The sequence below is a fragment of the Grampus griseus genome (genome assembly GCF_964374135.1).
Source record: "Grampus griseus genome assembly, chromosome: 13".
Taxonomy (NCBI): Eukaryota; Metazoa; Chordata; class Mammalia; order Artiodactyla; family Delphinidae; genus Grampus; species Grampus griseus.
The window spans coordinates 50,174,065-50,186,872 of record NC_139007.1 but is presented as its reverse complement, the minus strand read 5'-3'; the positions used below and the strand labels follow the sequence as shown (position 1 = coordinate 50,186,872).

Below are 12,808 nucleotides of genomic sequence, written 5' to 3'. Positions count from 1 at the left end.
TTGGGATTTGACAGCCAGTATATGTCTAGTGTCTTGAAAAACCATTTATAGAGTGCTGACCTAGAAGGATTGGGAGGGAGAGTTAGATGGCTATGAGGAAATGGATCCAATGAGAATAGACTGCTGATTTAAGGAGTTTTGTAATGCAGATAGTAAGTCTTAGAGGGAGGCTGAATTAAAGAAGTTTTTAGGCTGGGGAGATTTAATTATTTGTATTTTGAGAATAGTCATAAGGGATCTAACCCGTGAGAGAGAATGTGATCAAGAGAAGGCATATAGAAGTTATTTTTCCTCCAAGGAAAAATGAATGACAATAGAAAATTTGAGGTTGAGAGAGTGTTTATGTCAGATAACCTCCATTTTAAACCATAGTTGTCTGCTTAGGGTTGACTTTGGGGTAAGGAAAAACAGTGTAAGTTTGGGAAATGAGCTTATTACAGTTTCAAAGTAGCATTGTACATGGCATATGTAGATGCTCAGTTAATGTTATTCAGGTCCTTCGTATAAGCAGAAGACGTTCATATGTTTTTTGTCATGGATCCAGTTGACTGTTGTTATGAACGGTTTAGTTTATAGATGTTAGTTAGTTTGTAACCCCCAATGTTTCTGCTTCTCTGCTTTCTGAAGGTCATCAGAGAATTGCATTTCCTAGAGTGCTTGTGATATGTAGGGTCATGTCTCTAGTACTGGTCAGTGAGTTATGCGTAGAAGTGATAAACATCACCCTCTACTTGGTAATGCAGATTCTCCTTTCTTTTCTGTCGCAACCTGTATATCATTTGAGATGGTGGCTTCTCTGGCAGCCTGGATTCTTTTAGTTGACTAAGTAGAACCAACCATGAAATACATCTTTGCTGTTTAAGCCACCTATATTTGGAGGTTGTTACTGTAGCAACTTAACCTAATATAGGTGATTGAATTAAAACTTAATGATGGGAATTAGCCAGGTGGTGTGCTGCTCTCATTTAAGGGCATGGGATAATTAAGGGTGTTAGTGAGTACATGTTGCAAGTGAGTATGGGTAAGTACATATTGCCATAATTGTTAAACTAAGTTGGGAAAGTAGGGTTCAAGTGAGACCAAGAAAGAGCTTATAGACTGTACAGGAGCTAGCAAAAAGAAAGTAGCACCTGCATCAACTTAAATAAAATTTTAGGTTCTTGATTTTAAAGGCACATATTAACAGCTGTATTTTGGCATATTGGTTTGCTTTAACGTTTCTAGAGGCAGTAATTCACTCTGATATATGTGAATAGTGTATCTACTCCCATTTATTTCACTTAAAAATATTTTAAAAATACTTTCTTGTACTCTGATTTCAGTGTGATTTTCTGAAATGGTCATCAGTCTTTTTTAAGATTTTAAGTTAAAAAATAAAAATACAGCCAGCCATTTTGCTGTTAATCCAAATCCATCCATTATCAGAAATAACACTTGTAGAATGAGGGACCAAAACTCAAAATGCCATCATGGTTCTCTTTAGTATTTAGAAACCGATTTAGTTACTCTGTGATTATTTACACTTTTATTGATTGTATTTTTCTCTTATACATGTGATTGAATATATCCCAGTGGAATGCAAGTTTTAAAAAAAACTTAGAATAAGTCTGCATGTTAAAATAAGCATCCACTTTAGGATTGACATTTGTAGCTTATCCGGTGCTCACATAAAGTAAAAAAAGAGTTACACTTCTGTCTTATGAAAACGTGTAGACGTAGCTTGATTACATTTCAGCATAAACTGTAAAGTGAACTTCAATTTTCTAAACCTTAAACTATTTGATTACAGAATTTTCATTTTTTCTTGAGAAAATTCTAGATCACAAATTGCTGTTTTGTTTTCAGATTCCTGGATTTTGTGAGAATGAGAAAGGAGTGGTCCCTTGTAATATTCTGGTTGGCTATAAAGCTGTATACCGTTTGTGCTTTGGCTTGGCTATGTTCTACCTTCTCCTATCTCTATTAATGATCAAAGTGAAGAGCAGCAGTGATCCTAGAGCTGCAGTACACAATGGGTAAGGTTTTTAATAAACTTCAATATAAAGTTTGCATAGTCTCTTCTCAGTAATTTTGAGTCTGTCTAAAGAAAGTTTAAGGTAAAATAAACTTGAACAATCTGCAGAATTATTTTATTCATGAATGACAAGGTAAGAAAATCCTCTTGTCTCTATTAGAGAATGTGTTGGAATTTGGAAATATAAATATTAAATAGTAGCCTTGGGTCATTTATTGGTATAGTCTCTGCATTATGTTTAATAAAGTTGACCCATGTGAACAACGCAGGTTTGAACTGTGCAGTTCCACTTTATACACAGATTATTTTCAACAGTAAATACAGTGTACTACACAATCCATGTTGATCTCTAGTTGAATGAATTCACAGATGAGGAACCTCGGATACAGAGGGCTGACTATAAGTTATATATGGATTTTCAACCATGCAGAGAGTTGGCACCCCAACTCCAGCATTGTTCAAGGGTCAACTGTATTTTCATCCTAAAAAGGAAGATTTATCATATCTGTGACTAATAATGAGGAGCTTATTCCTCCTTCTCCTCTTAGCTTTTTGTAGGCCAATCTCACTACATAAAACTGAACTCAGTTCCTAAGATGTACAGTGCAGCCAAAATGAAAAACTTTATTCCTTTGAAACAAGGTGATTGATTGATTTTCTAAATGGTTATACTGAACAACCTAGAAACTTCAGGGTCCCTTTTATCAGTCTCCCTTAATATAGAGCACTACTTCTCACACTCAATTTTGAATGTTTTGAATTTTATCACTGTTTTTTCCCCTCATAAATAAAAAAAAATTTTTTGGAATATCTGCTATTGCTTATCTATTAACATGCTACCAAAGACAAGAAGAATGAACAAGTGAAATATTAATGAAAAAAGATGTGCTGTGCCAGGTTGATTTTATTTTGTTTTGTTCCCTTAGTCATTGGTTGTTTTAAATTTTTTTTGCAGTCTTAAAACATCTTTACTAAATGTATTTTTAAACACTTCTCAAAATGTATTACAGGGTGGCTATCACAGTCATTTCATGAGATAACATTCTCAAAACATGCACTAAGCACTCATGTCACTGTTAATGGTTTTTTTTAATTGAGTTATAATTGACATATAACATTGTGTCAGGTTTAAAGTGTACAAAGTGTTAATTTCATACTTTAATATATTACAGTATGATTACCATCATAGTATTAGCTGACACCTCTATCACATCACATAATTATTATTTCTTAGTTGTGATGAGAACAGTTAAGATCTAGTCTCTTAGAAGCTTTAAAGTACATTTTTCTTTTTCAGATTCCACATATTGGTAATATCATGTATGTTTGTTTTTCTTTGTCTGGCTTATCTCACTTAGCATAATGCCCTCAAGGTCCATCCATGTTGTTGCAAATGACAGGATTTCCTTCTTTCTCGTGGCTGAATGATATTCCATTGTGTATATATACTATAGTTTCTTTATTCATCTGTTGACAGATACTTAAGGTTGTTTTTATATCTTGCCAATTATGAATAATTCTTCAATAAACATGGATGTGCAGATATCGTTTCAGTACCCTATTTTCACTTTCTTTGGATATATACGTAGAAGTGGGATTGCTGGATTGTATGGTAGTTCCATTTTTATATTTTTTGAGGAACCTTCATACTGTTTTCCATAGTGGCTGAACTAGTGTACATTCCCAGTAACAGTGCATAAGGGTTCCCATTTCACCACATTCTCACCAACATTTGTTATTTCTTGTCATCATGATAGCCATTCTAATAGGTCTGAGGTGGTGATATCTCATAATGGTTTTGATTTACATTTCTCTGATGATTAGTGATGTTGAGCACCTTTTCATATGCCTGTTGGCCATTTGTATGCCTTCTCTGGAAAAGTATTTAGTTCCTCTGTCCATTTTTTAATTGGATTGTTTGTTTTTTTAATGAGTTGTATGCGTTCTTTATATATATTTGGTATTAACCACTTTTTGATACATGGTTTGCAAATATTTTCTCCTATTCTGTAGGTTGTCCTTTCATTTTGTTGATTGTTCCTTTTGCTTTGCAGAAGCTTGTTAGTTTGATGTAGTCCCACTTGTTTGATTTTACTTCTGTTGTTTGTACTTTTGCTGTCTCATCCAAAAACTCATTGCCAAGACCAATGTTGTGGAGTTTCTTCCTTACTTTCTTCTTCCCAGTATCAGCATCTTTCTAGTATTGATATCTTTTATGGTATCAGGTCTTAAATGTTTAAGTCTTTAATTCATTTTGAGTTAATTTTGTGAGTCGTGTAATAAAGGAGTCCATTTTCATTTTTCTGTGGTTACCCAGTTTTCCCAAGACTGTTGAGGAGACTGTCCTTTGCCCATTGAGTGTTCTTGGCTCCCTTGTCAAATATTCGTTGATCCGAAATGGAAGGGTTTATTACTAAGCTCTCTCTATTCTATTCCATTGGTCTAGGTGTCTACTTTTATGGTACTACTGTTTTAATTACTGTAGCTTTGTAGTATAGTTTGAAATCAGTAAGTGTGATATTTCCAGCTTTGTCCTTCTCATGGCTGATTTGTCTATTTGCGGTCTTTTGTAGTTACATACAAATTTTAGGATTGTTTTTTCTATTTTTTTTTCAGTGGCATTGAAATTTTTATAGGGAGTACTTTGAATCTATAGGTGGCTTTGGGTAGTATGGACATTTTAACTATTCTTCAGATCCACAAACACGAGTTATCTTTCCATTTGGTTGTGTCTTTTTCAGTTTTTTTTTAATTCAGCCACTGTGCCTTTTGGTTGGTGAATTCATTACATTTACATTTAGCGTAATTATTGATATGAGGGACTTACTAATGTCATCTTATTCATTGCTGTCTGGCTGTTCCATATTTCCATAATTTCTTTTTTCTTTGTTAACGCCTATGTAAATTGGTGATTTTCTTTGTAAATTGGTGGTATGGTCTGCTTCCCTATTTTCTGTAAATCTACTTTAGGTTTTTGCTTTGTGGTTACCATGAGGCTTACATAAAACATCTTATAGATAAAATAGCCCATTTTAAGCTGATAGCAACTTCAGTTGTATACAAAAGCCCTACCCATTTACTCCTCTTTTATTTTTTGATATTATAATTTATCTCTTTTTATATTGTATATCCATTAACCAATTATAATAGCTGTTGTTTTTTTTTAATACTCTTTAATCTTTATACAACAGTTACATAGTTAACACACCATGCTATTAAAGAATTAGATTTTTCTAAATCTGTGTATTTCCATTTACCAGTGTGTTGTATACTTTTGTATGTTTTCGTGTCACTAATTTACTGTCTTTTTGTTTCAACTTGAAGAATTCCTTTCACCATTTTTTACAAGACAGATTTAGTGGTGGTGAATTCCTTGGATTTTGACTGAGAAAATCTTTATTTCTCCTTTGTATCTGAAGGATAACTTTGCTGGACAGAGTAATCTTGGCTGGCATTTTTTTCCTTTCAACACTTTGAGTATGTCACTTAAAGTCATTCTACTCTCTCTTGGCCTATAGGGTTTTCTACTGAGAAATCCACTGAGAGCCTGATGGAAATGGCTTTGTAGATTACAGTCTTTTTCATCTAGCTGCTTTTAGGATTCTCTCTTGTTCTTTGATTTTTGACAGTTTTCATTATGTAATATGGCTTAGAAGATTTGTTTGCATTGAGCTAATAGTGTGATCTATTAGCTTTGTGAACTTGGATGTCCAGACGTAGGAAGTTCTCAGCTATTTCTTTTCTTTCTTTTTTTTTTTGTGGTACGCAGGCCTCTCACTGTTGTGGCCTCTCCTGTTGCAGAGCACAGGCTCAGCGGCCATGGCTTACGGGCCTAGCCGCTCCGCGGCATGTGGGATCTTCCCGGACCGGGGCACGAACCCGTGTCCCCTGCATCGGCAGGCGGACGGACTCTCAACCACTGCGCCACCAGGGAAGCCCCTCAGCTATTATTTCTTTAAACTTTTTGCCCCCTTCTTCCTCTCTTCTTCTGAAACCCAATCATTCTAATACTTGAATTCCATAGATTACTGAGGCTTTCTTCCCTTTTTCATTTTTTTTCTCTGTTCACCCCTGATTGGGTTGTATCAAAATTCCTGTCCGTTTTTTCTGTCTTCCATTTGATCTGCCCTTCTGCAGATCTCTATTGTAATTTTCATGTCTTTTGTTGAATTCTTCAGCTCCAGAGTATGTTTGGTTCTTTTTTATGATTTCTGTCTCTTTGTTAACTTTCTCATTTTATTCATATATTTTTTTCCTGGTTTTTGTTGAATTATCTTTGTGTTTTCTTATAGCTCATTGAGTTTTCTCAAAACAGCTGTTTTGAATTCTTTATCTGCTAGACTGCAATATTTTATGCCTTTGTGCTCAATTATTGCAGGATTATTGTTATCTTTTGGTGGTGAAATGTTTTCTTGATTCTTCATGTTCCTTGTAGTTTTGCATTGCTTTCACATTTGAAGTAGCTGATGCCTCAAATCTCTACTAGTTGTCTTCAGATAAGGTTATTGATCCTGTTATATCTAGGGTTCTCTCTGACTCTGAACACCTGCTTCTCACTTCTTGCGCCTTCCTGTGGCAGAATTCTTAAACTTTTATGTCTTCTCTGGTTCTTTCAACTCATTTGGCTAGCTAGTGGAAATCTGTCGTCCAGGCATTTATTGTGTGTTTTCAAAACTATTCATTTGTACAGTGTACCTTATTTACACTTCCATATACACCAGTTATAATAGCTATTGGTGTATATGTAAAATAAACCTGTGAAATGAAACTAATATTCTCATTTTATCATAATGAATTAAAACTCTCCTAAAATAGTTTACATGATATTCTTCACTTCTCGTTTTCAGGATATCCTCAGAAAGAATAGAATAGTCACATAAAGTGTAGCTGTTCTTTAAGAATAGCTCTTCAAAGATTTCATACATGAAACTACTTGTTGAATGAATATTTATTAATAAAAAATTTTTTTTGTTGTTTTAGATTCTGGTTCTTTAAATTTGCTGCAGCAGTTGCAATTATTATTGGGGCCTTCTTCATTCCAGAAGGAACTTTTACAACTGGTAAGAAATCTTTTTTTTCCTTTAATTGTGTGATGTTGATATTTTATAAGGAAATTGAAATAATTGTTGCCTGGAACTGTAACTATTTGTTCCCCCCACCCCACCCCACCCCCGTTGGCAAAATCAAGGCATTTATGTAAACTTTTATTTTTCCTTTTGTATATTGATTGTGAAAATGAAATAATGAAAAGTGAACCAGTCACTCATTTGTGGTTTTTTGCTTTTTTTTTTCTTTCAGTGTGGTTTTACGTAGGCATGGCAGGTGCCTTTTGCTTCATTCTCATACAGCTAGTCTTACTCATTGATTTTGCCCATTCGTGGAATGAATCATGGGTTGAAAAAATGGAAGAAGGGAACTCAAGATGTTGGTACGCAGGTAAGCTTTTTGTCTTACAGAACATCTTCAAGATAGCTGAAGTTTGAAAGTGAGAACAGATATGTAGACTATGGGAAAATCACGATTTTTATGGTATAATTTTCTGTGAGGAGGTTTTTAGCTTAAGTTTGTGAGTGGCATCTTATCACATTATATCAGCAACTTTACTTGTAGAGAGAGTTTTTGGCATGTCAACTAGGAACATACCCAAGAACCAGGAAATAATCCAGAAGACCATGAATGGCTAAAATAGAAGTTCCAAAACCTATTGCTGAATGCATGTATATTTTACAGCCTAATTTCCTGGGAAGCCTACAGAAGGTTAAAAGTAAAATATTAAAGGGACGAGGACTGCTAGAAATAGATGAACAAACAGTGGTACAATTCTTAAACAGCAGCAAGCAGGAAAAATAAAAAAGCAACTCTGAAACATTTTGCGTAAGTGCAAAGAATGCCCTTATGTGTAACTAACACCTAAGGGAATTTTTACAGTAGTGTTTTAATGTTTATTTATAATGATGAGCTTGAGTCCTGTGCTTATGCTCTAAAACAGGGATCAAACTTCAGATGCTTATTACAACAGGTAACAAAAATGAGGGAGGAGAACCAGGTTTAAGTGCATTTTCAATCCTTTTGCAAATAGAAGGGACTGTGATGAATTGGAGAGTGTAAAGGCCTTTATCTAAAATGCATATAGCTACTGCTCAGTTCCATCTAGTAGTTGCCTTGTGGAAATGTGAACCCAGTGTTGCTTAACTTTTCTGATTTTTCCAAAAGAAGCCATAAATCTGGATTTTTATGTGAAATGATCTGAGTTTCAGCTAAAAAAAAAGAACAATTTTTTTAAAAAAATCAGAGTGAAAGCTAAATCCAGCATGTCTGCTAGCTTCATATTTTCTCTCATACAACTAATTTGTGGTATTCGATCTCAGTGGTTAAAATAAAGGGTTTGGTATTCAAAGAAATGAACTTTGGTCGTTTGGAAAATTTACTTATATAGAATATCTCATTTTTTAATGTTAAATCTAGTGTAAGAGTTTCTGCTTTGTTCCCTACTATATCCCTAGGGCCTTTGTAGGTATTCAGTAAGTATTTGTTGGATGGATCCCCTGTCAGTGAGGCACATCGACATAAATACATGTATATTAAGCATACATTAGCACAGAAACTAAAACGTGTGTGTGTGATAGAAGAAACTTACGTTGTCTTATTAAATAATGACGACTTACTCTTGAATAATTTTTTTTAAGATTTTAGTTGATGAGGAAAAGCATTGTTTTGCAGGCAAAATAATTTTCTTAATGCCCTTGTTTACAACTGAATGATTATCATTCTTTAAAAACCTTAATATTTCCCTCCTAGTTATTTTTCTGTGTTTTGAAAATAATGGCTAATACATCTGAATGTGTTTTGGAAACTCTATGAAGATCATAGTATGTTACTGTCCTTGAAAACACATCATCATAATGAGCTATATATAAAGACTATAAAATTCTTAATGTGATAAAGCTCAGAATATCTTTACCTGCTTATATAGCCTGTGTAATGCTGACGTAATGTTAGTTGCTTAAAGTAATATTTTTGAATGAAATAAGATTGCTTGTAAAATGAGCCATATGCCTAATTCCTAATATTAGTGATAAAATCTAATTGTCCAATGTATTTCTTTCACAGCTTTGTTATCAGCTACAGCTCTGAATTATCTGCTGTCTTTAGTTGCTATCGTCCTGTTTTTTGTTTACTATACTCATCCAGCCAGTTGTGCAGAAAATAAAGCGTTCATCAGTGTCAACATGCTCCTCTGCCTTGGTGCTTCTATAATGTCTATACTGCCAAAAATCCAAGTAAGCTTGGATTAGTTCATTAATGTTTATGAAGCTTCTATTTTTTAAGTTTTCCTAAATCTTGAATGATAACAATATTTTTCTGTTTTGCTTATTTTTTTGTAGGAATCACAACCAAGATCTGGCTTGTTACAGTCTTCGGTAATTACGGTCTACACAATGTATTTGACATGGTCTGCTATGACTAATGAACCAGGTATGTTCGTTTGCTTGGATTTGTTTCTTTTTAATGAATCCTACAGCTTTTCTTTTTTCAAAGATGGTCATTTTGTAAAATTAAGCTCACAGAGAAATGAAGAGAATGGGAATAATACTATTTTCATCTTTAATGTATTGCTATATTTTTTCACTTAGTTTCTTCTTTCACTAGCAAAACTATAAGAAATTATATGAAAATTATAAGAAATATACCTAATTTGTACAGTGCATATGATAGTATACGTAGAAGGAAATAAGAGCTGTTAAAATGTTTGTTGATTCTACTGTAAATAGTATAGTTTTTTTCCACCTATTATTTTTTGTCTGTGATTACCTTAAAAGTGAATATAATTAATTGGTCTTTGTAATCTTTTTATAGGCCAGTTTTATTGCATTCTGTGGGAGTAGAAGCCTGTATATGTCATTTGCACTGAAACAAATTAGAAGTTAATAATTACAGTCGACCCTTGAACAACAGAGTTTTGAACTGCACAGGTCCACTCATCCATAGATTTTTTTCAAATATATGTACTGCATTACTACACGATCTGCAGATATGAATGGCTGGACATGGAGGCCAGCCATAAAATTATATGCAGATTTTCGACTGTGTGAGGGGGTTGATGCCCCTAATCCACTTGTTGTTCAAGAGTCAACTGTACTATTTTTTGAAAAGGAAAAAAATGGTCTTTCTCAGAATAAAGAAAAATTATAAAATGTTTTCTGAATCTTATATTTCATTGAGTTTATAAATTTTATAGATGCTTTATCACTAGTTGGAGAAAATGTTTTTGTTTTTGTTTTTTTTAGTTTACTAGAGAAAGATTCCTTATATTTGTCCAGGTAAGTGTCTAGAAAAAAACTAATAGTAATTTGCTTTAGGGATTATCCTTATATGAATGGCTTAAAGATAAAAAACATTTTTCATTGATAAGGTGGCAATTGACATATCTGGCTTTGTGGGAGGAAAACATGTGGGACACTTAAGTGGATACCAACCCTATTTAAATTCTTTATTTACGGGAGTCAAAAGGCTGAATAAGCATTAGGTCATTATGCCTTGTTTGCTCATTTCCACAAACTATTTGCTAAAATTCTAGTAACTGATTTTACGTATAAACTATATAACAATGTAGTTTGGCAAATTGATAATAACAATAGTCATTTTATTGAGTTTATCTCACACTTTGTAGTAGAAAAGCCAGTGCATTTTAGTTTAGAATATCTGAATTTTATTCTTTACTTGAGCTTTGCTTTAGAGGTCGTCTAAATTTCACCAGTTTCCTGATCAACGAAAAGCTTAATGTCTCAGCTCCTGCATGAGGTTGAAAATGGTTTTCCAAGCACGTCTATAAAATTAGCACTATAAAATTTTTATAAAAAGGTCTCTATAAATAAAGTTGTCTTAAAGTATTTTTTTTGTGCCTTTTTCTAACAGAATGTTTTGAATTTGCAAGAGTATATAAGAGTTAAAAAGAACTACATTGTGCTCTGAAAAAAATTTTATACTATTCTGAGATTTTAATTTGACCTTAATTTACATTATAGAAACAGAGTGCAACCCAAGTCTACTGAGCATAATTGGATATAATACAACAAGCACTGTCCCAAAGGAGGGGCAGTCTGTACAGTGGTGGCATGCTCAAGGAATTATTGGACTAATCCTCTTTTTACTGTGTGTGTTTTATTCAAGGTAAGAAAAATTATGGATTTTCATTTTTTTAAAAGTCCAGCTATTATTCATATATGAATCTTTAAATTCCCCATTTTTTCCCTTCTCTCTTCCTAAACTGTCTTCCATGCAGCATCCGTACTTCAAACAATAGTCAGGTTAATAAACTGACTCTAACAAGTGATGAATCAACATTAATAGAAGATGGTGGAGCCAGAAGTGACGGATCACTGGAGGATAGAGATGATGTTCACCGAGCTGTAGATAATGAAAAGGATGGTGTCACTTACAGTTACTCCTTCTTTCACTTCATGCTTTTCCTGGCTTCGCTTTATATCATGATGACCCTTACCAACTGGTACAGGTACTTATATTTTATGAAAACTTTGCATGTGGAAACTGATGGCTTTTTTGTGATTTCATTGTTAAATGTGGTATGGAGTACTTTTTAATCCTCCAATATATTTCAAAATTTACAACTAAATGAATAGTGAGATCAGTTTCAGAAATGCAGGCTTTATTTCCTTGCTTCAGCAATAACAATCATTGAAATATTTCCACATCTTGAAGAGACTGAAATAAAGTTTCATGAAACTAACACATTGCTTAGGGAAATACATGTTGACAGTTGATCAAACACAATGCTTGCTTTTCTTTTTAATACTGACTAACCAGTTCCCAACATAGTGCAATAAAAAGATACCTTTCTTCTGTTTTGTTCAAACTTTGTCATTAAAATGTTTGAAGATTTCAAAATTGAGATGTGAATACACTAACATAGATGGATTCTTAGAATTCTTCAAAACTAATTTTTGTTTTTTTATCACTTCAAAACTAATCTTTTTGAAGATTAGTTAGTTGGAAGATAGCGGTTTATATTTTGTTTTTAAAAATTCTAATTTTGTCCAAAGGACTACTGAAAGATTTAAGATTCAAGTTGAACTATGTGGTAGGGCAGTTCTAGTTTTAATAATTTTTAATGCATAATATCCTTAACAGTTTGTAAGAGGGCTCTGAATACCATCAAAAGATGTAGAGAGAAGATTATTCTTTGCTTTATTTCTTTGAGAGCAGCCTCTACCAGCATTTATTATTGAAAAATACATATATTTTAAAATTCCTACACTGCAGTTTCTTAAGGTATACGAACCCAAATAGTTCTCAGTAATTCACAGCTTTGGCTGTCAGGTTAATAGTAAATGTTAAGATTAGATGAAAAATATTTTTGGTATGTTTCATCAACATAAAAGTCAGCTAACTTTGGGATGTATTTCCCTCCCAGTTTCTTAAATCTGAGAAGGTGGAGGGGGTTCCCATATACACTCTGAACAGATTATATTCTTTATAACATAAAGACTTACCAATTCTAAACTGTATGTCTTATTTATTTATCTAGAGGTCACATTCCATTTCTCTATCTTGTAATTAGTGAGCCAGAAAAACAAAGATTTTCTGAGTATTATCTAAAAGAGCTATTTCAGAGGCCTGTGTCCTCTACTCCTTTAAAGAAAATTGATTTTACCTTCACATTAGCTATCAAAGTGGTGTGGAAAAGCAAGGCAACAGATAATTAGTCCAGCAACTATATATCTGTTATCACAAATTATATACAAAGAATATTTCTGAAGTAATGAAGCCTGATGG

The 12,808-nt window shown here is 33.4% G+C and overlaps 1 protein-coding gene across 1 annotated transcript in view; it reads left to right on the top strand.

Moving 5' to 3' along the window:
• The window catches only part of SERINC1 (serine incorporator 1), a 32,241-nt gene that overhangs the window by 17,572 nt on the left and 1,861 nt on the right, over positions 1 to 12,808 (top strand). Inside the window, exons 3-9 of the mRNA XM_082669084.1 lie at positions 1,846 to 2,015; positions 6,995 to 7,074; positions 7,313 to 7,450; positions 9,125 to 9,294; positions 9,400 to 9,490; positions 11,041 to 11,185; positions 11,298 to 11,528. Coding sequence (XP_082525210.1) covers positions 1,846 to 2,015; positions 6,995 to 7,074; positions 7,313 to 7,450; positions 9,125 to 9,294; positions 9,400 to 9,490; positions 11,041 to 11,185; positions 11,298 to 11,528 — 1,025 coding nt within the window. The remainder of the gene's footprint in view (positions 1 to 1,845; positions 2,016 to 6,994; positions 7,075 to 7,312; positions 7,451 to 9,124; positions 9,295 to 9,399; positions 9,491 to 11,040; positions 11,186 to 11,297; positions 11,529 to 12,808) is intronic.